This window comes from Lissotriton vulgaris, chromosome 8 (genome assembly GCF_964263255.1).
Source record: "Lissotriton vulgaris chromosome 8, aLisVul1.2, whole genome shotgun sequence".
NCBI lineage: Eukaryota > Metazoa > Chordata > Amphibia > Caudata > Salamandridae > Lissotriton > Lissotriton vulgaris.
The window spans coordinates 468,667,183-468,695,158 of NC_141696.1; the positions used below are offsets into that span (position 1 = coordinate 468,667,183).

The window sequence follows — 27,976 nt, forward strand, 5'->3', positions numbered from 1 at the left end:
GGTGAAACAGTAGGTCACTCCTGACCACTGGAACTGAAGGAACTTCCAGTGAGACTGGTGGATAGGAACAGTAAGATAGGCATCTTGGAGATCCAAGCAAACCATCCAATCGTTTGGCCGAAGGGTATCCCTCAGATGAAGGATCGTCTCCATTTTGAAATGATGATACACCACAAAGTGGTTGAACCATTTTAGGTTTATGACAGTGCGTAATTTCTTGTTTTTCTTTTGGACTAGAAAAATGGAGCTTAAAAAGCCTGTAGAGTCGTAGGGAAAAATTTGAATGGTTTGTTTCTGTAATAAGGACTTTATCTCGGTTGAGATGAGGTTTGCCATGTGTGAAGAGAACACTAGAGGAGGAGGGAAAGAGGTCTGGACAGGAGGAGAGTAAAATTCTATAAGATAGCCTTGGACTGTGTTGATGACCCACGGGTCTGCACTTATGGAATGCCATTTTGGAAGAAACAGTTTTAATCGACCCCCTACAGGAGGGAAAGAAGAAAGGCTTACCTTGTTGATTGGGGTTGGTGTTGCGATAACCTTTGCGCCCTCGGCCGCGGAAACCACGTCCTCGTTGTGGATAGAACTGCGGCTTGTATTCTTGGGAGTTGTCGTAAGAACCTTTGGAGCCTTGATTGTAGGGACGGCCGGAAGAGCGACCCCTGCCTCGTCCGGCCCGTCCAAAAACCAGAGGGGCGAAAGTTTTTATTATGGATTGTTGAGCCTTGTCAAGAGAGGCGAAGGTAGAGACAAAGCGGCTGATGTCGCGAACCAAATTCTCCCCAAAGAGGAGACCATTTGCCTTAGAGCAGGGGTCCATAGGAGCAAGGTTGGCAAGCTTGGGGTCCAATTTGATCAAAAGACCCTTACGTCTTTCGTGGGTAATGGCTGCGTTGGCATTGCCCAAGAGGCAGAAGGCACGCTGTACCCACATGGAAATGTCATCGGCTGAAAGATCAGAGCCGTCAAGACGGGCAGACTCTGCCATGTCAAAGATACGGGCCAAGGGACCAACAATGTCCAGCATTTTATCCTGGCATGTGGACCATGCCTTGTCAACCCCGCGTCGAGGGTCTTTACCAAATTTTGAAAAGAAGGTAAGGAGAGGTTGGTCAATGGAAGGGACAAGGGTGATTTTATCAGGGAGGGCAGGTTTGGGACATTCAGACTTTAATCTGGAACGCACCGCTGCCTCCAGAGGGAGACGAAGACGGGCAGAAATATATTCACCAACGTGATGTGAGGGAAGCCATTCAGTCAAGTTGGGATGATGGATGGAGGACGGGTCAAACATTGGGAGACCCTCAGAGTCATATTATGGATCAAAATTAAAGGAATCATTTTTGGGGAGTTTGTGGGGGGGGGGGTCTGTGACGTCAAAGATGTCGAATAAATCGTCAGCATCAGGCATATCGTCATCCGTGTCCAAGATGGTGGAAATTACTAATTTCTTAGGAGACTCTGTGTGCTTAGATTTCTGTTTCTTCTTGCCCTCTGAACCGACAAACCCCTCCTTAGCAGGAGGCCTTGGAGGCACTACGTCCTCATCCATAGGCGAGTAAGACTCGCTAACCATTGCTGACGCCTTTTTAGGCTTTTGCACAGAAACAGAGTGTTCCACCTTTCGTTTTCTGCTATCCCCCGCAGATTGGGCCAAAACCTTGGACAACATGCTGACCATGGAATTCTCCATATTTTTAGACATTCTCTTCATAGAGACTTCCATTGCTTGTTCAACAGAATTGTTAATAAATCTATGCAGGTCCTGTTTGAGTGACCCATTATCCAATTGAGAGGAATTCTCCTCAGAAGAGCTCTCCATATTCATGTAAGCCAAGCAAGGCAGGTAAGGGTTAATATGAGTGAGAGAAGGAAGGGGGCGTGAATAGGGGAGTGAACAAGGGCGGGCCGACTCTGAACAGAGTGAGGAGACCGGCGTGAGGCAGGCAGGAAAGCCGGCTCCGAGAGCCAAGAACACAACGCTTCAAAAGCGGGAAGCGGAATGCGGGACACTGCCGGGCGGAAGCCAGAAGAAAGGCTGAAAGCAGGCTCCGGCTCCGGTGAGAGGAAGAATGCTCCGAAGGCGGTAAGAATGTTCGCAAACAAGCGTGAGCACCGCGGAGCGGACGAAACCACCGCAAGGAGCGGGGAAAGGGGGGAGGGGGGAACGGACCTGAAGCGCGCGAATCGCGAGTAAAAGCGGCGCAATAGCGCTCAAATGAAACCAGTTGAAAAACCTGTAAACAATATACAAGCAGAAAAAAGAACAAGCTAAAATATCAACAAACACTGTGAGCATAGATAAGAGAACACTTATCTGACTGCGAGCAGCAAGAAAAGAGGAAGCTGCGCAGTCAGTGTGTACTCTTATCTATGTTGTGACTGCTGATTGCTTATTGTACTCTCGTTTTTTCTCATTCCCATGGCCCAGTTGTTGCCTGGCCCTCTGGGAACTGTAGTTCTTGCACTTATCTTGGCTGCTATAGAAATAAATGCAAGATAACAAAGCATAATAGGAGCCTCCGGTCTTGCCATAAAATTCCAATCAGGGCTTGTAGTCTATGACCTAGGGATTACTTTTCATGTTCGTCACAAAGCTTGCGGCGCGTACGTAAGATGGCGTGCAGCCGTTGAAGGGGTCGGTATGCAAGATGCGAGCAAACGTGAGTGTGGGAGATTCGGATCTCTGCTACAGTGATCCAAAATCCAGCACCTCTAAAAGTGAAATATAAGCAAGGAACGCCTCAGCATTCCTCATTGGCTGGTGGGTGCTCGTGTATCCCAGGGAAGGAAATCCTAGGAAATACCATTTCACTTTGGTTTGCAGGGGTGAAGGGAGCTTTCTTCTGCTCTCCCCACAGCTAGGGAATTTCAAGAGGCTACCTGAGTCCCCAGGAAGAGACCTGGGCTCAATGTGAGATGTGAGCTGAAGTTTCACACAGCAATCCTTTCACCCTCGTAGGCCATGTAAATATAATTTGGTCAATACTACAGACTTCATGGTTGCCACCAGTTTGGGATTTTACCTTCCAAGCTTGTATTTTTACATCATACCAGTGAATGAATGAATGAAATGAATGAAAATTGCACTTGTATAGCGCTAAACTACCCGGAGGCCTCGTAGCGCTTGTGACTGAAATTGCTTAACGCGGGCTCAGGGCAGATCAGCAGAATTTGGCGTACAAGTGTGTTTTCAAGGCTTTCCTGAAGGACAGGTGGTTACTGTTACCTCGAAGGGATAGAGGGAGGGTGTTCCAGAGCTTGGCCGCGGTATGGGAGAAAGAGCGGCCACCCCATCGGGCTTTCCTGACTCTGGCGGAAGTGGCCAGCTGGAGGGTGCAGGAGCGGAGGGAACGGGACGGGACGTAGGGAGTAGCCAAGGGATGCAGAATGGCGGGACCTGTGCGATGAAAGGCTTTGTGTAGGATACACATAGCCTTAAATTGTACTCTTGCCACTATAGGGAGCCAGTGAAGCTCCCTTAGGGCATTCCTCGCTGACTGCCAGCGAGGGAGGTTATAGAGTAGGCGAACCGCACTATTTTGTGTGACTTGGAGATTCTGGGTGGCAAAGGTCGGAGCTCCCATGTAGAGGGAATTCCCGTAATCCAGGCGGGAGAGTATAAGGGCCTGGACCAGGATCCTCCTTGCTTGGAATGGGAGCAGAGGGAGCACCTTCCGCAACATCCTCATAAGCCCAAAGCAGGTGGCGGCGGTCGTTGTGGCTTGGACTGAAAAGTCCAAAGCTTTATCGAACCAGATCCCGAGGCTTTTTATTTGGGACTTGGGGACGGGGGGCAGGCCCAAACATGGTGGCCAGATGGATGCAAGAACAGAGGGAGAAGGATTGCCCAATAGGATAACGTCTGTCTTCTCCCCGTTAAGTTTTAGGCAGGAAGATTGCATCCATCTGGCGACAGCCTCCAGACAGGGGCCTAGGGTGTGGGACGATCTCTCAGAGTGGTCTAAAGAGACCACCAGTTGGGTATCGTCCGTGTAGGTGACGATACGCACACCGAAGGGGTGGACTATCCTGTCTAGGGGTTCCATGTAGGCATTAAACAGGGTGGGGCTCAGGGAGGAGCCCTGAGGGACCCCACACCTGAGTGGATGTTTAGGAGACACCACCTCGCCCTCAAAGACCTGGAAGAAACGGTCAGCCAGGAAGGATGTCAGCCATTCCAGGGCCGCGCCCGACACGCCCATGTCCGCTAGTCGTTGTAATAGCGTGACATGGTTCACCGTGTCGAACGCGGCGCTGAGATCTAAAAGGATGATGGCGACTTTTCCACCCCGGTCCAACACAGCTCTTGCCTCTTCCGTCACCGCTAAGAGAGCGGTTTCAGTCCCATGCAGAGGACGGAACCCTGTCTGAGAGGCCCGCAGGAGACTGTTAGACTCCAGATAGTTCATCAAGGTGTTGTTTACGTGCCTCTCTAGCAGTTTGCTCAGCCAGGGGAGTAAGGAAATAGGACGGTAGTTCGCCAAGTTGTTCTGGTCGAGATTGGGCTTCTTCAACAGAGCCCTCACCATCGCGCACTTCCATGAAGGTGGTACGGATTTAGAGGTGATGGATGTGTTGAGAACGTCCAATATGACCGGGCGAATAATGTCCGTGACCTTAGTGAGGGTCTGAGGGGGTGCTGGATCGTTGGGAGAACCAGAAGTGATTTTGGGGATGAGTTTGTCCAAGACAGGAATGTCCAAAAGTGGAATTGTATCAAGCGTACAAAGGACAGAGGAATCGGAGGTTGTAGATACGAGGGGTTCCGTGTCATTGTTAGCGTCCCTGAAAGAGGAGTACATGGCCTGGATTTTTTGGGAAAAGAAAACGGCCAAATCGTTGCAACGATTTTGGGCGCCCTCGGCAGAGGGACACTCAGCAGGGAGTGAAATAAGGGATTTGACAATTTTAAAAATTTCCCTTGGGGCATTAGCGGCTGCATTAATTTTGCCACCGTAAAAAGAAGCTTGTGCCATCTTTATCTCCTGTTTGTAGAGCTTAATGGCAGCTCTATATTCAGTTTTCCTGAGTTGGGAGTAGTCCTGTCTCCAGGCTCTCTCGCTTTTCCGGCAAGCTAATTTCATGGTCTTAAGGGCAGGTGTGTACCATGGGGCTGCTTTGGGTTTTTATGGAGTTACTAGATTGTATGGGGAGGACCAGGTCGAGTGTGCTAGAGATCCAGCCATCGAAATTGTTTCTGGCTGTGTTGGGATTCGTTACCTTCCTAGGTGGGTCTCTAGCAAGGGCGTCTTCCCATGCAGGGAGGGGGATTGAGGACCACTTCCTACCTCGATGTCTAGCAGGATGGAGAGTCGAGGGAGGGGGGTTTGTGCGCCACGTGAAAAGTATCAAACAGTGGTCGGTCCAAGGAAGTGGTATAGGGGAATCCACCACAAGAGCATCTATATTGCTATAGATGTGGTCAAGAAGATGACCCCTATTATGGGTTACGTGAAAGCCCTTTTGATGTAGATCCAAGGCTTGTAAGTTGGAGCGAAGATTATTAGCTGTAGTGTCGTGGGGATCATCTAGATGTAAGTTAAGATCCCCCAACAGAGTGAAATTAGGCGAGGACAACACAAGACTTGCAGCAAGGTCTGTTATTTTAGTAATAAAATTGTTAAGAGCGCCAGGTGGGCGATAGGCTAGGATGCCAGAAAAGGTGGTAGTGGGGGAGAATTCTAGTGAAAAGTGAAAGCTCTCACAAGTTGGTGAGGTGGTGGGGGTAATACGGCATTTATAGCTGTCTCGGTAAATGACGGCTAATCCGCCACCTCTCCCAGTCTGGCGATCCAGTCTTTTAAGCGTGTATCCTTGTGGGGTGGCCCAAACAGTAGTCGGATCGTTATCTGTGTGAAGCCACGTTTCAGTTAGGAAGAGGGCCTCAGGTTTGAGCTCTTCAATCAGTAAGTGCAATTCGGTGTAATGTTTGCATAAGGACCTACAATTAAGGAGGAACATTCTCCATTCCTGACCAGGGGATGAAGGGCAGGTGTGAGATGGACTCCAATTACAGCTTTTACAGAGGTACTCAGTAAGGGATGGGAGGAACGTGTGACGACATAACAGATTGGAGCTCGGACGTAGGGCGAGAAGCGATGAGGAGTCATAGAAAAGTGGGGGCCCTACCATTGTGAAAAAGCCTGGCCGCCAGCAAGCAGGAAGCGTCTGGACGCGGACTGGCGCAGACTGGCTTCTCTTAGGCGCCTCTTCGGCGCGTCTACGGCGCTACCGCTGCGCGTCACCGCTGCGCGTCACCGCTGCGCGGGAAGGTGCGGGGCTAAATAGATTAGGCGGAGTGGGAGACTAGCGCGTCAACCCACCTAAGATGGCCGCCTCGAATGGAGCAACCAGGAAGTGGTACCGCTTGCCTCCCTCCACAACAAACAGCACTGGTTGCTGCGGTGGACCGGGGAGTGAGCGAGCAGAGTACAAGTGATATTACACAATTTTAAAATGCAGGCTAAAGCAAAGATAAAAGATAACGCTTGTAGCAGTCCTTACTCGCTGCCTAGCGCCAGCGCAGCGATGTTTAGCAGTTCAACTTCGAGCGCGAATGAGTCTAACCCTTAAGTAGTAAGGGCGGAGTGGGAGACTAGCGCGTCAACTCACCTAAGATGGCCGCCTCGAATGGAGCAACCAGGAAGTGGTACCGCTTGCCTCCCTCCACAACAAACAGCACTGGTTGCTGCGGTGGACCGGGGAGTGAGCGAGCAGAGTACAAGTGATATTACACAATTTTAAAATGCAGGCTAAAGCAAAGATAAAAGATAACGCTTGTAGCAGTCCTTACTCGCTGCCAAGCACCAGCGCAGCGATGATTAGCAGTTCAACTTCGAGCGCGAATGAGTCTAACCCTTAAGTAGTAAGGGCGGAGTGGGAGACTAGCGCGTCAACCCACCTAAGATGGCCGCCTCGAATGGAGCAACCAGGAAGTGGTACCGCTTGCCTCCCTCCACAACAAACAGCACTGGTTGCTGCGGTGGACCGGGGAGTGAGCGAGCAGAGTACAAGTGATATTACACAATTTTAAAATGCAGGCTAAAGCAAAGATAAAAGATTACGCTTGTAGCAGTCCTTACTCGCTGCCAAGCGCCAGCGCAGCGATGTTTAGCAGTTCAACTTCAAAACAAATTGGGAAAAGCAGTCAAATCCAATATATTTTTTGTCATACAGACTTGAAAAAGCAAAAACATGAATGAGTCACTTAAAAAATATTTGAGAGCTACCAAATTGATTTCTAAATGAGTGATAAAACAAATATATAATTACCATGTTATAAAAAAAAATACTGACCATTTTACGCAAATTCTTTTCCGCCTACCAGCTTCCAGCAATCCCATAAATGCAAAAGATAAACAAATGGCTGGGACTTGTTTCTTTTAAAAAGGTGGCAACCCCAGAGGCTTGGCGCAAAAGTTCAAATTGGCGCTGTGCAAAACCTGTGTCCGTGGTGAAGCAAGGCTACTATTGACCTCAGTATAAGCAAGAATAACATGGATCCCACTTTATGTCACTGCACCTGCTGCTCTGCTGAAAGCTACGCCCCGGACCTGTGCGGCAAAGTCACGTTTTCAATGCAATTACACTGAGGGGCCTTGTAAATAATGCCCCTTTTCAAGCTGCACTTAGCGTGAAAGGGGCATGCAATGGGTGTTGTAGTGAGTGTTCCACCGCAACACCCATTGCTTTTTGACGCTAACCCAAGCATTGGGCAGCACCAATAATCTCGCCAGGGAAAACCTGGTCTTAAGCAGGTGATTCAAAGAGAAATGTTTAATTTCTCCTCGTATTTTGCTCTTTCCATGTGGGCTGCATTCTGCAGTGCACAATGAAACAGCAAATCGCATGTAAAGATTGTTTGTGGGCAGCAAGGTGTTCTGCACATAAACAATAACCCCTGCAGCGCAGGCACCCTTGCAACATGGTGCTTATGTACATGCGCTGGTGCTTGGGAGCTTTTTTGGCACCAGCGCTAGGGAAACACAGGAAATTCTTGTAAATACTGCACATCCCTGCGATTAGAACCTGATGGAGCTCGGCGTTACCAGTTTTGGCATAACACTGTGCTCCGCCAGTTTCTAGTAAATATGCCCCAGCGTTTGCTCTCTTGCGCTAGCTTTTGCCTCGTCTTTTTTAACTCTATCTTCAAAACATTTTTCCTGTCAGTCTGGGGTGTAAAGGTATGGTAGCGGCTTTTGTTTGAACAACAACATGTCCACATTGCTTGCAAACTTTTTGCATAAATACTTCTTCCTGTCAGTTGTGGCTCATTGTTGAGATCTTACATGGAAGAATATTAATTTAATGTACATCGTTCCAATATTATTTGAATTTGAACGTGGAACTATATGTTTTTAGCAGTGGGTGGGGCTTTGAGTTAGGCCTCCTTCCTCTAACTCTTCCAGTCGGATGTACGTTGTTACGACGCGTGGTATTACCACGCGTACCGTTACAACGCGTATTTTACAACGCAAGTCGTTACCACGACTTGCGCTGTAGGGGTGCAGACTTAGGAATAGTTTAATTTACTATTCCAACACCAGCCTACGTACAGTAGGGAAGGTGTTGGAATAGTAAATCTACTATTCCTTGTTCTTTTGCGCCCTCCAGCGCAAGTCGTGGTTACGACTTGCGTTCTAAAATACGCGTTGTAACGGTACTGCGGGGTAACATCCGCGTCGTAAAGGATGTTCCCCCTTCCAGTCTAATGTACTTCAAGTTTTCTTCCTTGCGTGGCACATTGCCACTCTGTTTCCCTGTCCCAGTTTATTTGCCCTTAACGCTATTTTATATTTTCCTGTCTAAACATAGCTGCAGCAAAACAGTATTGAAATGCAAACTTTCCTGTTTCATATTTGCTGGGAGTTGGTGGTGTTGACTGGGTACGTGAGTTTCATTTGACTAAAACACAAATAAGGCATGTTTCTGTCCTCTGGGTTGCATAAGGCTGAATTGGTGTTGCGGATGAATATGTTGTTAAACGGGTACTTCTGGAGTTTTCTCTCACTCGGTTATGGTATTTCAGTCTTTAGTGTCTCAGGTTAAAAAAAAAGACGTCAGGCAATTGTGAATGTGTCATAGGGTTGGGCAGCCTGGATTACATGACTGGTGTGCATGACAAGAAAGGGGTGTTTTCTTGGAAAGCAAAATCTATATTAGGGTGTGTAACTTTAGTTCTTTTAAAACCTATTGACTTCTACCCATCTTTTTCTGACACACGTATCAACAGTGCTTAATTTGTGCCTGTGGTAGGCACAACTGCTAATTTTTGTATGCCAATAGATCGTAAAAGGAGGCTTGAGATGGACTCAAGGCTGGGCTCCCTCAGTATTCGGCAACGCTGGCGTTTGTCAGCGGCGAGTTTCTAAGGAAAACTTTGGGCTGGTGCTCCTAAGCACTGACATCACACAAGGCTGCATGTGCTTTTTAAAGCTTGAGGGTGTGTAGTACAATGTTTAAAAATAAGAAGACATATATGATTGTTCAGAAGGGCAAGCACATATCACTGAAATCTAAGTTCAACCTGCAAGATTTGAATCCTTAATGTTACTCTTAGGGGCCTATTACGATGGTGGGCAGCCGAAGTCCGCCCGCCACCTCAACAGCAAAAGGGACCACCCGCCATAGATGCGGCGGTCCTGCCATGCCAATCAGGATGCGACCGCCACCATGGCGGAGGCATCCCGCATTTTTTACATTGTGGCAGGCGCTGCTGTCAGCAGCACCCGCAGTGATGTGAAAAATGCATGTTGTGCATTTGCATGCACAACGTGACAGGCACTGCGCGTTGCCTGCTACCTTGTACATGCAAATGTAGGGGGGTCCAATGGTTGCCCCCTATGTGCACCCTTCACACCCTGACACCCTGGGGGCCCGCAACAGGCCCCCAACAACAAGGACTTTTTGCCTTTGAAAGGCCAAACTCCGCTGACACCCTAATATGGTGGGCGGTGCCTACTTGGCACCGCCACCATATAATTGCCCAGGACCACACAGCAGGCAATCATAACAATTGCCTACCTGCAGTAAAGTGGCGGACGGTCTTTCCGTGTGCCGCTGGGACCACCACCATCGTGATAGGGCGGGGGTAATTGGCGTGAAGCCGGGAATAAATGTTGGTCGGATCGCCACCGCCGGTCGAGTGATGGCGATCCGTCCGACATCATAATGGACCCCTAAGTCTTTTATTGTTCTACAGTTTATCTGTATCATTTAGTGCTTAATTTGAAGTTGGTTGCCAGTGAGGTCCGCCGACACTCATTTTTGGGGTCCGGCACTTATTTTTCCTCATCGGACATTGACCGAGAGCAAGAGAGGGGAAAACACTCCAAAGGGAAAAAAGGAGAAATAAAAAGACAGAAAAAGCGTCACAAGGGGAGAAATCATGAACCTGTACGCATGAGAATAAGGGATTTGGTTTTGCATCAAATAGGAATTAAGTGGTTTGAAGAGTAGGCATTCAGCGTACTGACATTAAATAGCTCTGGCGGTGGGCTTCTGAACAGAGCTATGGGCACTGTCACGCATTCTTTCACAATTAAGCACTAAAGTATAGTACTAACATTTTGGAACTTAAGGCGGTTTGGATCTGCAAGCAAGTGAGTGTCACTTATGAAAAAACGCTGTTAGTGGTGTAAAGTTAGGAAACTCTACCAGAAATGTATGTTTCAATCTGTTTATTAGCTATAACAGCAGTATTCCAGATACAGTCTTATTCCAGACACAAGTAGGTTTCTAAATAAGTTTGGCATCTCAAAATATCAACAGAACGGACTGGTTTAAAAGGGAAAAGCACATCAAGAACACAAACATCTCAAAATATGCATTCACAGGATGGCATGAGACCCTAATCACCAAGGAGCTTTAGAGAGGAAGATGATAGCAAAGAGACAAAAGAATAACAACACAACAATCTAAAACATACCCACTCTCCCATGCCGAAGAAGCATTCCCTGGATCAAGCGTTCAAGCACACCCCCATTTGACATCTCCCTCAAGGCCAGAACCACTCCCCAAACTCAGGTATCCCAAAGATGGCACCATACTCTCCAGGAAGACCCTTGCTGAAGAGCAAAAATGAATTCTGCTTATGTTCAAGTCGCTGTCTCGCCCATGAACTTGAAAGAGGGCTGGGCTTTACAACGTAATCTCTTAGTCAAGTTGTTAAAGATATTTCCCCTTTGGTCATATGGACCTTTGGTGGTTGACGTGAAGCCTTGAAAGGGCGAAGACATCAACAATACATTCCTAACTAAGCTAATGTGACACCACAATCACCAAATATGGTAAAGGGTTATATTTTGGATTACCAATCAACCGAGAATACATGCAAACCAAAATTGAGTTCAATATATACAGCAACACAATAGGTCATTTGAAATATCTTCGTAGGTTGATACGCAACAGAATGAGATACAGAATTGTGAAAGCCACAATTATACAGATTAAAGCAAACAAGAGTTCCCTAAAGACACTTCCCTTCTCTCTTCTGAACATATGTCAAATACAGGATAATCTACTAAGGGGATCTAATTAGGGAGCATAGAATGTGTCAGCATGATCAGACTTCACTAGAAGTCTTGGGGAAAGAAACTACGTGTTTAGCTTAAAGCTTCACATTTGCAAGAATAAGGCAGGCAGAGAGGTCTGTACCTCTCAAAGTCTAAAGGGAATCTGCGTGCCTCCCAACTGTGAGAACACCAATTTAAAAGTAAGAGGAGACTCAGAAATGTCCTTATCTCCTTTCACACTACCAGGAGCCAACCAAATCATTGCTCGAGTGCATCTGCAACATCCCTTCAGTTTCCATTCACATCAAGCATGGACTGGAGTTCTCAACTTTGAACATCTTTTAGTCCTGGTACACAAAGAACAAAGGCCTCTTTTGACCATTAATTCTCCACGTTCACTGCCAAGGTCTTCCTCCAAGCCTCTCTATCAGCAGTTAATACAAACCATATGCCTTTCTCTAGCTAACGGGAATCATGATAATACACCTGCAAAGAAAGAAAGAATATGCTGGCAAAGCAAAATGCTTTTCACTTAAGGCCTGTACTCAGGCTAAGTTTAACTAAGTATTTAATATGGCTCTGGTTTCACTGCGCCCCCTTTTACTTTGGAAATCAATATGGTCAAAGGAAGAGACATTGTTTACCCAATCCGTAATACAGGATTGCCTTAAAATGGAGAATTGCTTAAGCATTCCCTGGCATAACTATATCTCCCACTGGTTTAAAGCCCTGTTTAATTGTGACATCCATCAAGATCCTGAATGTGTGTATTTTATTGCAAGAGGAGAGATTAAAAGATCCCTGCTAGCTCATAAAACAGCGGATCGCTCCCATGTGCTTTTGAATCAAACAACGTATATGTTTTATATGCAACTGGATCTTAAACAAGGGTTCCAAGCTATCTGTCCGTTGTAACAAGAGCATCACACATCTGTTAACCCGATTAAGATTGGGTACCATACATCACCTTGTCAATTTTCCTGTTATGAAACAAGGTTCTACCCAACCCTGCCCATGTGATGGAGTCTCCCGTCAAAGCTGTTGCCACATGTTATTACTCTGTAATTTGTATTCTAATTTTAGGAAAATTTATTTTAAACCGTTTTTCTTACGTCTTAATATTAGGTCTACTAAAGACGCAATAAATTTGCTTTTAAGACTAGAGGAACCAGTATTGTGTTTTTATACAGCAACATTCCTTCTGAAAGCGATTCATATTAGGAAATCAGTGATCTTTGATACTTGATTGTAGGATCTATAGGGCTTTTAAGTAATTTTTGAACTCGTTCGTGTATAGATCTGGACTACTCATGTTTACATAAATCCAGGGGGAGTATATGAATTATGTACTTATACAGCTACTTTTTTCTTGTAAGTGACACATACCAGGAAATTAATTACCTTGATATTTGATTGTATGATCTATAGGGTTTTTTAAGTAATTCCTGCACTTGCACTTTTATGGGCATGGATTACTCATGTTTATATATATCTAGGGGGAGTAAACGAATCATGTATCTGCCTTTTCTCATATTGTTTTCTTATGTATAAGATTTTCTCTTGATTCACATTTTTATTATGTATAAGCATGGGTAGTTTTATCATTTTCATTATTTTTGTGTATTGCTGTGAATAACGATAATAACGATACATATTTGTTTCTGCTTATTTGGTTGATTCACTTAACCAAATAAAAGCTTCAAATCAAATCGAATATGCACTTCAAAAACATGGTGATACATGCACATGTATAACTTGGAGAATAAATGTAAAACATGAGTAAAGAAGTACGTGCTTGCATATGCAAATATAACAAAGTATAAGTATGAAAATGTGAATAAAGAATACATTCTTACATGTTTAATCTGAGTATTAGTGCACACGTGAATACATCTCTAATTCCTGCAATTATTACATCTCATTAATACATTTAAATGCTTCACACACATTAATGAAGTTAAAGCACATAGTAAATATAATGGCAGTAATGAGTATATAGTTGCATTTCTGTGATACATAAGGGTGCAACCTAAATTCCGCTGTTCCAATCTCATTGATGAGTTGACTCCTCTTTTTGCTGGTTCCTACCTGATGCTCATTACTGCTGCACAAAAGGGGGTGGTGATGGACGGAGCATCTGAATCAATCAAACACTCACACCCAGTCAAAAGATCTGGGTTTAATCCATCACCGTTCTTTAGCCCACTCTGCCACCCCAGTGAAGACATGGCTATATGCAAATCAGTCTGACCCTGTGCCTCATGGGAACAGTCCAGCCCGAACTGCCAAGCCAAGTCTTCCCTGGACCGGAAACAAGCTTCCGAGGACCGGTTTCTGGCATTCCAGCCGTCTTCAGCCCGGCTTGCTTGAATCCTGTGGCAAAGTGAGCAAGGGACTCACGTCTGAGCATACCCTGCCACACTTATGGCGGCCAAAAGTGGCACAAAAGGGGGTGGTGATGGACGGAGCATCTGAATCAATCAAACACTCACACCCAGTCAAAAGATTACTGCTGGCCAAAGTATTTGGACTCATATGAGAGAAATCAACAGTCTCTTCCTCTTCTCCCCCATGATTGCAACTTTCTTCTGTATGCTACTTTAAGGGATTGCTCTTTCAAATCCGCAGAACTGACCATCATCAGTATCATATCCCTGTTTCTTTCCTTAGATTTCACAAATTTCAGGTTGAGTCTCGGCACATCTTGTGATAATCCGGGGGACAGCGAAACTACATGCTTGTGAACATTTTACAGCTACACCAAGTTCCCATCCATGCTCTTCTGGGTTGAAAAAATAGGATATTAAGTATACTGGAACAATGCAGCATAATGTAATAGGTCCTACTATGGAAAGCATAAAGAACTCGCAGTTTCGTTTTTGGTTTTCATATGTTTTTAAGGGCTTTGAGGGTTCTGCGACTTGAGCTGCTTATGTTTAATGAGCTGCCTCATGGTTAACTTGTCGAATAAGTTACTTAGAGACAATATATGTCGTTTTAATTGAATATAAGGACACAACAAGGAAATATGGATGGAAAAAAAACAGTTGTGATGTCAGTCATTTCTTTGATCTTTTAAAAACGTGGCAAGCCAGCACCTTGTGGGAATGTGATTCAGTGGTGCATTTTATTTAACCGCATCGCTGCGGTGGTTATTTTTCCGCTGTGCGGCAAAATTCAAACAGCAATGTTACATGACGAGCTCAGCTCGTCATCAGCAGCGAAGGGGTTAAGTAAATACCATATCTTCGGAATGTTCAGTTTCTTCCATCTTTTTTGAGATTATGGAGTGTGCAGGTTTCAATCAGGGATTAGAGGAAAGTTCCATTGTCTGTTGGTTTCCCTTATGGCAGGTGGTCAAACCTCTGCTGTTGAGGGGTATCATATACCTCCGAGGGCGGTTTGGTAATCTGTAGTCATGTCATAGATCATGGCAAAGTTCCTGAGGAGGTACTTATCATGTTATCATTTACTGGTGATTTTCTCTAAATCTATTTAGATTAGGGTCTAATTTTAATGTATTACATTTTCTCCACAGGAAAATTAGCCCCACCCTAATTGTAAATTCACCGTGTTCCTGATCAGCGGCTGTATTCTGTGTGAATACAGTTTAATCACTGACGTATTACTTTTTTATATTTAGTAGCATGAAATTATCAACATGGATGGGTAAAATAGATGTTGTTAACTATAAAGAGGCTATGGTACGTTTATCATAGTTAATTTGCATAATCTAATCAGGTAATTACAAAAGTATCAGATTAACATAGTTTCTTATAGTTTCGATATGGGTGTCCAATTTCGTCTACCGATTGCAATTGGTATTTTGCGATGGTTGAAGATACTGCGAGGAGGCTAGCACTAGGAAACCTTTCTTAAAGTAACTATGCGCTTTACAAAGGTCAAAATAAAAAACAAAATAAATAAATAAAGGTCTGGCAATCTCATTGTATGTCAAATAATTTGCAATTTTATTTGGGCACGGTTTGAATAGTTGTCTCTAATGTACTGACATTTAATCTGATTTTAGGTTATTTTTGTTGGTGGCCTCCTATGGTAAAATAGTGCATTTTAATGAGACAACGGTTTTTCAAGTTTAAAGCCTTTTAGTGCTAGGTAACCTTTCTTGGTTCAAGCAGAGTATACAATTGCTTTAATTTTAGTTGACCTTTAAATTGGTTATTGAATTGGGTGAGTAAAGGTATGACTCAGCTGTTAGCTGCTTTTTGTGAAACTGTATAGGCACATTGGAACGTGTGTAGTAAGCACAGACTAGGCAGCCATACAGATTAGAAAATGGGTGAACGCATCGAAAACTAGAATTTTAAATTTAAATTGTTTTATTGTTAAACAAAGATAGTCTTGGCTGGTTCATACCATTTAAATGTTCCATTTGTGTTGTTATTTATTTTATTGCAAGTGAACTCGTGAAACACCGGTGTTCTGAGAACCATTGTATCCCCGTGAGTGGCTGCCCCCCCTACGTCACGGGCGGAGAAGGGCAGAGAGCGGCCGCGGGGTCCTTGTGCCAACATTGTTCAGAGCCTCGAGCCGCCAGCAGCCGGAGGCGGTGTACGAGGCTGGAACACTTCAAAATTCATTTTAATTGATGCCAATTTAATCACCATCTATCTGATGGAGATTTGATTACAGAAGGAAAGGGAGAGGGGTCTGAGAAGAAGTCCAAGTGAGGCCGATCAGATGGACATAGCAAGGAAAGGCTAAAGAATTGAGGACACTTACTGGGGATACGCTGAGAGCTGTCAGAAATGTAATGTGTTTAACACGTACATTTTAAATAAATATGTAGCAGCTTTAATGCGGGGCAATACCGGCCTGCAGGTGGGGGGTACGGAGACGGGCTGTGTATAAAGGTCGGCACAAGGACCCCGCGGGCGCTTTCTGCCCGAGACGCGAGCCATGTTCGAATAGAGCATGCGCAATGGTGATGTCACGGAATGATGGTGGGCGTGGTACCACGTCATCAGCTGTAATATGCGCATGTGTGCGCATGCGCAAAACAGGGGGGGGCACTGCCTCACGGGGGGCAGCGGATTATGGAACACCGGCGTTCATCAAGGAATTGACAAGAGGACAATTTGCCAACATTTTCCTCTAAGACGACTTTGTTTTGCTGCTTGTTGACAGCACCAACCTGTGTCTGTAAACTTGAATGTTTAATATATGAAACAGCCATTATTTTTTAATGCTTCAAAATCAGCTAAAGGCAGTACCTTGCAGAGAACGATCTGTTGGTGCTTTCATGCTTTTAGGTCCAACCTGCGGTGTAGTGGTTACATCGAAGATTCGATAAAAAAGCATTTAAAATAAACCAGACCAGACCATTGCCTCATTGAATGAATATTCTAGCTGAAGTTTGAGAGGCCACTGTTCTGAGATGAGCCGTGATAATAAATAATGCAGGTCAGGTTAGGTAGAAGTCATTGTATGGTCTGCAATCAAAGGCCCAGCTTCACTTACACAGCTAAGAGGGATTAGATATTTTACCGAAACTGCACCAGCGCCCAAACACTGTTTGCATTGGACCACACAAGGCAAAATTGGAGTTTCTTAAAGTATGCAAATATGAACTCCCATTCACAAACCTGCATTGACTACTATAGAAGTTACGCCTCTCTTTGATCTGCTGGCTGAAAAAAATACAGAACATGCTATCAGATGCGTCATCACAATAAGAGAACAGGAACAGATGTATTTAAGCCCTGGAGGGGGGAGATGTGGCCTAATGGCCAGAGCTGTCGACTCTGGCACTGGGGTGCTGGGTTAGCCAGAGCTGTCGATTTTGGAACTGGGGTGCCAGGTTCGAGTCCGGCATCTGTTCAACATCCTATGATTCTTGGCGAATCACTTAAGCTCCCTGTTCCTAAAAATGAATCCGGCCTAATGTTATCTGGTGCTCATACAAAGTGGTCCAATGCCCCTGGGCCTGGTTTGTGGTATATAAAACTGCAAACAAATCGTAGAAAGATTCAGAATATTCAAAAAGTGGCCATCAGAAATGTAACATAGCTTAGTAGATGGGCATGAGGTCAGTATTTCCCCAAACTCATGACTGCACAAATTTACCAAGAGAAAATATTACAATTCTGGGCTTTGATATGAACATACATGTCTCTGACTATTAATTTGACACTGTGAACCTATTTCTTGTTCATACCTAATAAGGCTTCCCAGTATGTCCTATATAAGGCTTCTATCCATGTGCCCTTCTCTCACATCTAAAGGGATCTCTATGACTAATTTTGCTGTCTGAATTTCTGTCAGCCTAACCTGTGAGGGTGAAACTCTTGACCTAGTTATGTGCACATCCGGTGTCCATGTTGATTTACATACTGCTTTGCCCTCTGTGACGTCATGAGATCTCCATGGGCATTTGGGGGAATCTGCTGTGGTATGAAGAAATCATCCATTCACAGAATAAGAAACTCTCATCCTCCAAGCACATCTGCAAAGCTTTAAAGCTGAACCCTAACTCACAGAATTTGGGTTTGAATATCACCCACACCCTGCCTTGTGAATGAACAAGGCGGCTGCAGCTGCGAGCAGCCTTCCAACTGCTAATCGCTGCACTCTAGATCTCTCTAAAGTGCTTTGAAGACTGCTACCCTTCTCCCAGCCTGGTAAGTGAGCAGCCCCCACACCTACAGCAGCAAGTGTTTTGAACAGTGTACCTTACAGATACAGGGGAATTAACAGGGCACAGTTCAGAAGGTAGCAGCTTGCTACCTGGTAGAGTAAAAGAGTAGCTTAGTGCGTGGGTGGGCGCATCAAGACCCCTTTATTTTTTAGATTGAAGCCTACCAGACAACATAACAGTCTGGTTTGCAAAGACAGCTTGGGGACTATCTGAAAGCTTCCCTGTGAATGGAATCTGTTAATTGCTTACCATTGGCTTTGTGGTTTGTAACTCACATTTGCTTGCTTTCTATTTGCTGGATTTATTTGTTTTAGGCTCTCTAGCTTGAGTTAGTCCCTCCTGTGGAGCATAGCCTGTTCACCATTGCTCCTTGTATTTTTCCTCAAGTGCTCACTTTCTGTTAAAAGGCTTCTACATTTCGTTCTTATCTTGTCAAACGTGATCTGCATTCATAGATAGAGGACAAATGTAAAGTTAGTCTCCCAAGGGAGCTTGGTGTTTACTTTTCTTTCTCTGACTTCAAAGTGAGGGATTTATATGACACTCCTGCTGGGTACCCATGTCAGACGAAAGAATGCAGGATGTTGTCTTTTCTAGCACACAGCAAAATGTAAATGTCTGTAAATTAACTGTGCAAATATTTCATATTATATTAGAATTAGGAAAGCACAAATGAAACACATATTTTAGTAATTATGAAGTGTGAAGAAAACAAATATATTTTTTTGTGTTTCAATTTTTATTGAAATTTATAAGAAAAAAACATGTATTATAATTGTATACATTGTCATACAATAAATACATAAGAAATGTGTAAGGCATAAGCATATAGTAAACTTTTCTGAATTAATCATATTATACAATTTAATAAAAAGAGAAATATATAAATGTAAAGACAAATATTAGCTTTATATTGAGACCATAAAAGATGGAATCAAGGGAAGGGGTGGAAGAGAAAGGGAAGGATCACAAAAGAAAGCGATAAGTGAAAATGTACAAATATGAAGCATAATGCAATATGAATACGTTCCAAGGAAAAGAAGACACTCTAAAAAACAATGCGAATAGATAAAAGATGAATATAAGGATCAAGTAAGTTCATTGGATGTACATAAATATGAATGTAAGAGAGGACATTCTAAGTGATAGATAAAGTAAGGTAAGATAAGATGCGATACAGACTTGCCATAACATAAAGTACTTATGCTGATTCAAAAAAAGAGAAAAAGTAATATTCTGTGATATAGACAAAATTAAATGAATTACATTATACTTCAGGTATATAAATATATTGTTACGGAGCTAAGGGAGAAGAAGTAGGAAAAGAAATTACGAGATACGAATAGAAAAAGATAATGAAATGGATAATATAGAGAAATATGTAAACAATACATGAAAACAATAGGTATATTGTGCAGGATGAAAGTGTAAGCAGAGAAACACACATGTATAAATATATATATTAAAAGATATAAAATTACATGGAAATGCTCTGGTGAGTAGCTATTAAAAACAACAAGTAGTAGATAAATACAATATGCATTAAGATTTATTAACCACCAATAATGAATAATGAGTGAGAATAAGAGGAGATAGAAATTTAATTACTGCATAGATGGGTCATTAACGTTAGCATCGGTATTTGAATCTAGAAAAGGTGACCATACTCGAAGAAAGAGATCAGATTTATCCTGTATGTTGTATATAATACGTTCATAGGAAGCTGTTTCGATCATGGCCACCATCCATGTTTCTTGTGATGGTGGTTGAGGTGAATTCCATTGTCGTAATATACAAATTTTGGCTGTAGTTAAGGCTGTGTGCAAGAGTCGGGCTTGTGGTTTTGAAAGTGATTGTGATTGACGTGTATCATGCAGAAGAATTGTAGCATGCGAAAGTGGAATTTGTAGAGGCATCGTGGAATGTAAGGTTTTACCTATATAATTCTAAAAGGGTTGAATCACTGGACATCCACAGATGATATGAGAAATGTTACAAGACGTACTATTACATCTCCAGCAGTTAGAATGGGGAAGCAAGCCAGCTTTATGCAGTTTTGTTGGTGACCAGTGCCAATCGTGTAAAATCTTAAATAAGCAAAATTTAAATCGTGCTTCACGTGCACCCTTATTGAGATTGCTAAGAATGCCAGACCATACATCATCGGTATAAGAGACCGATAATAAAGTTTGCCATTTAGTACGCAAAGCTTGAGATAAGGTTTGAGAAAAAAGATTTGAAGTGAGAATTTGGTAGAAGCCAGATGTAACTCCTTTCATCTTACCCCAAGTGTGGAGATATGTTACAATTGGTGAATCGGGCAAGACCCATGGTGGAGGTCCTAGGCTTCCCCGTAAGGATTGTCGTAACTGGTTGTATCAGGCAAATGAAATTCTTCCTGCAGTTGGACAAATTATTTAATATCACTGTTTGAAAAAAGTTGATCTAGGGTGGAAACACCTGCTGTTTCCCAGATAGGCCAAAATAAAGATTGCCTATTAATACGAATTGCAGAATTATTCCATAGTGGTGCATTTCTATGGAGACGAGGATGTGAGCCCATTAAGCAGTGGGCCCTTTGCCAAGTAGCGCGCATAGCCAACAAAATAGGATTAGTGGATTCTCTGGGACGAAATTAAGAGCTGTATAAAACAGAAAGGCCTGCTTTTGTCAATGAGAGGTAGTGTTCAAGATGTACCCACTGTGGTGCATCCGATGAATGTGAAAGCATAGAAGACATTTGAGAAAGCTGTAATGCCAAAGCATAATGTTCCACTGAGGGCAGACCTATTCCTCCAGAGGAGTGATGAGCCTTTAGTTTTTTATAGCTGAGAGACGGGGTTTGGCAGAGTTCCATATAAAAGATTTTATTTTAGAATCAATTGAACGTAATGTGGATAAAGGGACTTGAACAGGGAGCATGCAGAGGACATAAAGAAAACGAGAGAGAGTTACCATTTTCACAGCTTGAACCCTGCCCCACATTGAGAGACCGAATGCCTTCCATTTTTCAAAATGAATTTGCATTTGAGCAATGAGGGGATTGAGATTATTTGTAACCATATCCTCTAGACCATTGTTCACTAGTATATCCAAATATTTGAGATGAGAAGATTTCCATTGAAAGGGAAAACCTTGAATGGCTGCTATTGTGGTCCCGTTCGCAATGGGCAGTGCTTTGCTTTTGTTCCAATTAATTTTGTAACCAGAAAGGGAGGAGAAGTCATTTATTATTTTTAACACAGATGGTAAAGAGGTCTAGAGATCTGTGAGTGTAAGAAGAATGTCATCTGCATAGAGATACATTTTGGATTCTCCTGTCGGAAGAGAAGTGCCCTTAATATAAGGAGATTGTCTTAAAGAGGCAGCTAACGGTTTCATGGCTAGAAGAAAGAGTAACGGGGAGAAGGGGGCAACCCTGATGAGTACCACGATTGATAAGGAATTGATCTGCGATAAAGCCCCCACAGTTTACCTGCGCCGAAGGATTTTTGTACAACAAGCGTATTTTGTTTATGAATTAATCTCCTAGGCCAAATTTTTGTAACACTCTAAAAAGATAATCCCATTCAATCCGATCAAACGCCTTATCCGCGTTAAGCGACAAGGCCAAAGCATCATCAGGAAGATTCTTGGCATACCACAATGTGTGGGCAAGAGTGCGAAGATGGTTCTTAGAGGAGCACTCGGATCAAACCCTACTTGGGTACAATGGATGAGAGATGGGATAACCTTATGCAAGCTAGAGGCCAGAATGCAATTCAATAAAGATATGGGACGATATCTGCTACACAGTAAAGGGTCTTTACCGGGTTTAGGAAACACAGCAATAATAGCTTTATTAGATATAAGGCCCAAGGAGGCCTCACGCGCTGCCTCTTGGAATGCGTGTAAAAGAGAGTCAAGCACATCCGCTCCTGCCCAACTATAAAACTCTGCAGGAAAGCCATCTTCTCCTGGGGCCTTATGATATGGCAAGCCAACAATTGGACACAATATTTCTTCCCTGGTGATTTCACCTTCCAATAAGATTCTACCTTCATCTGACAAACAGGGGGAAACAAATATTTTAATATGATCAAACAAATTGATACACTTGGTGATGCGATTTCCACACATTATTGTTTGTGCATTGTATAGTTTTAACAGTAAAACTGTATGTCTGACCAAATATAATGGTAATTTGAATTGAAAATGTGTTGCCTGTAATGACAGTGCACTACTGCACCATGCATACTCCACTCTGCGACACTCTACTTTACGCTAGTCCACTCTACATCACTCTACTTCATGACACACTACGACACTTTACTCTCTTCTATGCTACGGCACTCCACTATATGGCACTCAACTCTACACCACTCCACTCTGCATCTCTATACTCTGACACTCCATGCCACCCCATTCTGACAATCTACTTCACTCCATGACACTCTATTCAACTCTACTCTACTCAACTCTACTCCACTCCGTGCAACTCTACTCCACTGTACTTGGTCCCGCCACTCCACTCTGCACCACCCCACTCTATGCCAGTCAACTCTACACCACTCCACTCTGCATCTCTCTATTCTGACACTCTATACCACTCCACTATGACACTCTACTCCACTCTACTCCACTCTATTCCACTCAACTCTACTCCACTCTATGCCACTTTACTCTAAAACACTCCACGTGACTCTACTCCTCTCTACATTGTCCTGCCACTCCACTCTGCACCACTCCACTCTATGCCAGTCAACTCTACACCACTCCACTCTGCATCTCTCTATTCTGACACTCTATGCCACTCCACTATGACACTCTACTTCACTCTATGACACTCTATTCCACTCAACTCTACTCCACTCTATGCCACTTTACTCTACAACACTCCATGCGACTCTACTCCTCTCTACATGGTCCTGCCACTCCACTCTGCACCACTCCACTCTATGCCATTTCATTCTATGCCACTCCACTCTACAACACTTTATTTCAGTCCACTCTGTGACACTCTCCTCCATTCTAAGCCACACCACTCTACCTCACTCTATGCCACTCTGACACACTACTTCACTCTGCGCTACTCCACTCTACACCACTCTATGCTACTTCACTCTAGGCCACTCCCCTCTATGCCACTCTACTCTGACCCTCCACTCTATGACATTTCACACCACTCCATGACACTCTACTCTAATACTCCACTGTACTCTGTGACACTATGTGCCACTCTACTCTACAAAGCTCCACTCTACAACACTCTATGACACGCTACACCACTCCATTCTATGACATGTTACTCATCTCTATGACACTACAACCACTCTATGCTATGCATCTTCACTATCCTCCACTCTATGACACTCTATTCCACTCAACTCTACTCCACTCTATGCCACTTTACTCTAAAACACTCCATGTGACTCTACTCCTCTCTACATTGTCCTGCCACTCCACTCTGCACCACTCCACTCTATGCCAGTCAACTCTACACCACTCCACTCTGTATCTCTCTATTCTGACACTCTATGCCACTCCACTATGACACTCTACTTCACTCTATGACACTCTATTCCACTCAACTCTACTCCACTCTATGCCACTTTACTCTACAACACTCCATGCAACTCTACTCCTCTCTACATGGTCCTGCCACTCCACTCTGCACCACTCCACTCTATGCCATTTCATTATATGCCACTCCACTCTACAACACTTTATTTCAGTCCACTCTGTGACACTCTCCTCCATTCTAAGCCACACCACTCTACCTCACTCTATGCCACTCTGACACACTACTTCACTCTGCGCTACTCCACTCTACACCACTCTATGCTACTTCACTCTAGGCAACTCCCCTCTATGCCACTCCACTCTGACCCTCCACTCTATGACATTTCTCACCACTCCATGACACTCTACTCTGACACTCCACTGTACTGTGACACTATGTGCCACTCTACTATACAAAGCTCCACTCTACAACACTCTATGACACGCTACACCACTCCATTCTATGACATGTTACTCATCTCTATGACACTACAACCACTCTATGCTATGCATTTTCACTGTCCTCCACTCTACGACACTCCACTCAACTCCACAGCACTCCACTCTACTCCACTCTGACACTGCTCCATTCGATGATATGCCACTCTACTCCTCCACTCTATAGTGAGTACACTCCATGACACCCTGCTCCACTCTACACCAATCCATTCTACGACACTCCACTCTACTCCACTCTACAACACTCTACGCCCCCCACTCAATGTTAATGTCAGTAGTTTGTAAAGCGTGTGAATACCAATCGGCGTCTTGGTGCTAGTGTCAGTTATGAAAGAAACAATATAAATGCAACAGTGGGGGGACTTAAAACAAAGGAGCAGAAGAGCCAAGTTTTTAGTTCTTTCCTAAATTTGAGCAAATTAGGTTGTTCTCAAAGATGGTCGGCCAAAGAGTTCCGCCATTGTGGAATAAAAGAAACTCCTTCCTCCCCAGTGTGCTTTTTTAACTCTGGGAATGACCACCTACCTAGCAGTGCCGGGTCCTATGGCTTAGTGGACTAATGCATGCACTGTAGGGACCTGTGTTCGACATCACGGTCACACGTATGAATCACAGCGTGTCCACTCAGCCTCTAATCCTTCTAAGGATGATAAAATGAGTACTATTGAGTTGGATAAACATAAACATCTGTAATTCAGTGCCAAGAGACCTTTGGGTGAACGTGTGCTTTACAAATACACGTTATGTTTCTGTTATACTTGACCAAAGGGTAAGAGTGGGCCTAACTGATGCAAGGCTTTCTAAGCCCAACACAAGGCCTTGAACTTACTCGTGCCCTAATAGGCAGCCAATGCAGTTCCTTGATAGTTTGGGTGGCTTAACAGAATTGTGGAAGTTCCTCTGCACTCGGGCGGCCGCATTTTGAAGAGTCTGCAATTTGTTAAGAAAGGGGGTTTTGTGATCCTGCGTATAAAGCTTTGCAGTAATCTAATTTAGAAATAAATATAGCTATGATGACCGTTTTCCTCAACTCAAATGGGAGAAAAGAGAGGATTTTTGCTTTATTACATGACACTCTAGTTCATGTCACTGTACAAAATTCTATGCCACTCCACTCTATGCCACTCCACTCCATGCCACTCCACTCTACACCACTCCACTCTAGGATACAACACTCTACAGCACTCCACTCTAGGACACCCTGTTACACTCTTCTGTAGAGTACTCTACTCCACTCTGTGCCACTCCACTCTTTGCCACTCTTTGAAACTCTACGCCACTTCACTCTAGGCCACTCCACTCTCCTCTGTGACAGTCCACTCCACAACATTTGACTTCACTCAACTATACTTTATGACCCTCCTTGCTACGTCCCTCAACTCTACAACACTCTACTTCATTCTACAACACTCTACGCCACTCTATTCCACGCCACTCTATGCCCCTCCACGCTTCGCTCCTCCACTATACGGCAGTCTACATCACTCCACTCTACACTACTCCTGTCTACTCCACGTTATTTTATGGCACTCTACGACACTCCACTCTATGCCATGGCACTCTATTCCGCTCCACTCTATGCCACTTCACTCCACGCCACTCTTCACAAACTTTTAGGCATGCTGAACAGCAGCCAGGGTGATGTACTACATGGCTAAAACTCATTGGCAAAGCCAATAACTCTTGCATAGGTAAGACCTATTGGCTGTGCCAATTCAAGTTCATTAGAGCTGCTACTCATTTATTCCCTACACAATTTGAAAACACACTGAATTTCTCCCAGGAATGACTGACAACCAACTGACGATAGCTGCTTTGTTTTCCTGGAGTATTTTCTGCAAGTCTTGTGGTTAGATTTTTTTTTCTTTTTTTTTTTCTTGGAGTTTTATCTAGCTCGAACTTGACCCAAAGGTGTCAGGCGCTTAACACATGAGCACCGGTTGCGTTACACATGGACACATTAATTTTTGTTGGGCACAGGAAGATTAAGTGATTTGTCCAGAATCACATGATATTGAGCATCCCTGCCGAGACTCAAACCCGGTTCCCTAGCTTCGAGGTCAACCGCTCTGGTAGTAATGCCACATCCTCTCCCCTCTTTTGTAAATAACATGAGCACTATTGCCAAGTTCAGTGGTGCTCTTTTTTTAACAATCACAAAAGCGATCTGCTAAGTATTCCAGTGTATGGTCTTCCTGCTCCACAGACTTTGCACTAGAAGTCATATTTACTAACAGGGGCACTCTTGTGTCTTCACTGTTGTAACTGCTACACAACTGAGATTTAAGTTTGAGAATATGTTTCTCAGTAAGTGACAGACTTTTTTCTTTGCTTGAGCATTCTGCTCTGAAATGTTTCACAACATGATGCTGCTATTGTCCACAGATGTCCAGAAATGCAAATTGTTGGATTAACCAAATTAGCTTTGGCCAGCAACTGCAAATCTGTATGGAAGTATTTCAACCACATGTCATGACGTGAATGAAGTGCTATGAAAAGATGCAAAATGTCTTTTTAGCACACAAGCAAATATGGGCTGATGGTAAATGGTTAAATACATTCACACGCCTTTGATCTTTGTTATTTGTTGTCTCGGAGTCTACACGCCACATTGCTAATGCTTACAGAGGTGGTCATAATATTGAATTCCTGCTTAGTCACCTTTGCTATTGAATTTCGATAATCTGATTGTGCAGTTCTCACACATAAAGCATGGGAAAGCATCCTCCTTTTTGAGGACTTAATGAGGGATGCCACCATGTATAGTATAATAAGTGTGAGGTTTGGTGGTGGTCTGCTTTATAAAGGCAAGGTTGAAGGTTCATCCAGGGTCTACTGGGACAGTCTGCAGTACCTAGCTCCGCTATCTGACAGGGTAACCTTGTATCAGTAAACCAGTGTTGGCAAAAGGGATGAATGCACCGGTGAAACCTCTCAGCGACAACCAGTGTTAGGTAAAGGGATGAATGAAGTTATGAAACAAATCAAAGACAACCAGAGGTTGGCATATGGATGGTGAGACTCAATGTAATTCTTCTGACTCCCAACCTGCAGTCTGAAACCTGTCTCCTGTTTCCTATGTCACCATATCCTCGATAAAGAGATCCCTGCCTCCTCATTGCACCAGAAAACACATTCCTTTCCATCAGAGCTCAGTTAATATCCCTGGCCAAGGCATTCTAAACTACCCTTTGGTATCTTCAGTTAAATCGCTTGGACTTATCATCGCCTGGAAAATGGCTACGCCACCCACATATCTAAGCTCGCCAGAGCTACCTGTTTTCATCTCTACCTCCTGAGGAAGGTCAAACCTACTATCCCAGCAGATTTAAAACAGTGGTACAGTATCTCCTTCTATCGCACCTTGATGGTGGCAAAGCCATGATCCCTGTCTCCTCATTGCACCAGAAAACACATTCCTTTCCATCAGAGCTCAGTTAATATCCCTGGCCAAGGCATTCTAAACTACCCTTTGGTACCTTCAGTTAAATCGCTTGGACTTATCATCGCCTGGAAAATGGCTACGCCACCCACATATCTAAGCTCGCCAGAGCTACCTGTTTTCATCTCTACCTCCTGAGGAAGGTCAAACCTACTATCCCAGCAGATTTAAAACAGTGGTACAGTATCTCCTTCTATCGCACCTTGATGGTGGCAAAGCCATGATCCCTGTCTCCTCATTGCACCAGAAAACACATTCCTTTCCATCAGAGCTCAGTTAATATCCCTGGCCAAGGCATTCTAAACTACCCTTTGGTACCTTCAGTTAAATCGCTTGGACTTATCATCGCCTGGAAACTGG

General features: G+C 44.0%; 2 protein-coding genes across 7 annotated transcripts in view; one reads left to right on the forward strand and one right to left on the reverse strand.

The window, feature by feature from the left end:
• The window catches only part of LOC147697192 (uncharacterized), a gene marked incomplete at its 5' end in the record, with an annotated part of 63,125 nt that extends 61,810 nt beyond the window's left edge, over nt 1-1,315 (reverse strand). The window contains one exon of the mRNA XM_086933579.1: nt 511-1,315. Coding sequence (XP_086789705.1) covers nt 511-1,315 — 805 coding nt within the window. The remainder of the gene's footprint in view (nt 1-510) is intronic.
• Nucleotides 1-27,976, forward strand: part of REPS2 (RALBP1 associated Eps domain containing 2) — a 1,031,179-nt gene that overhangs the window by 130,430 nt on the left and 872,773 nt on the right. The gene's annotated exons all lie outside the window — the stretch shown is intronic.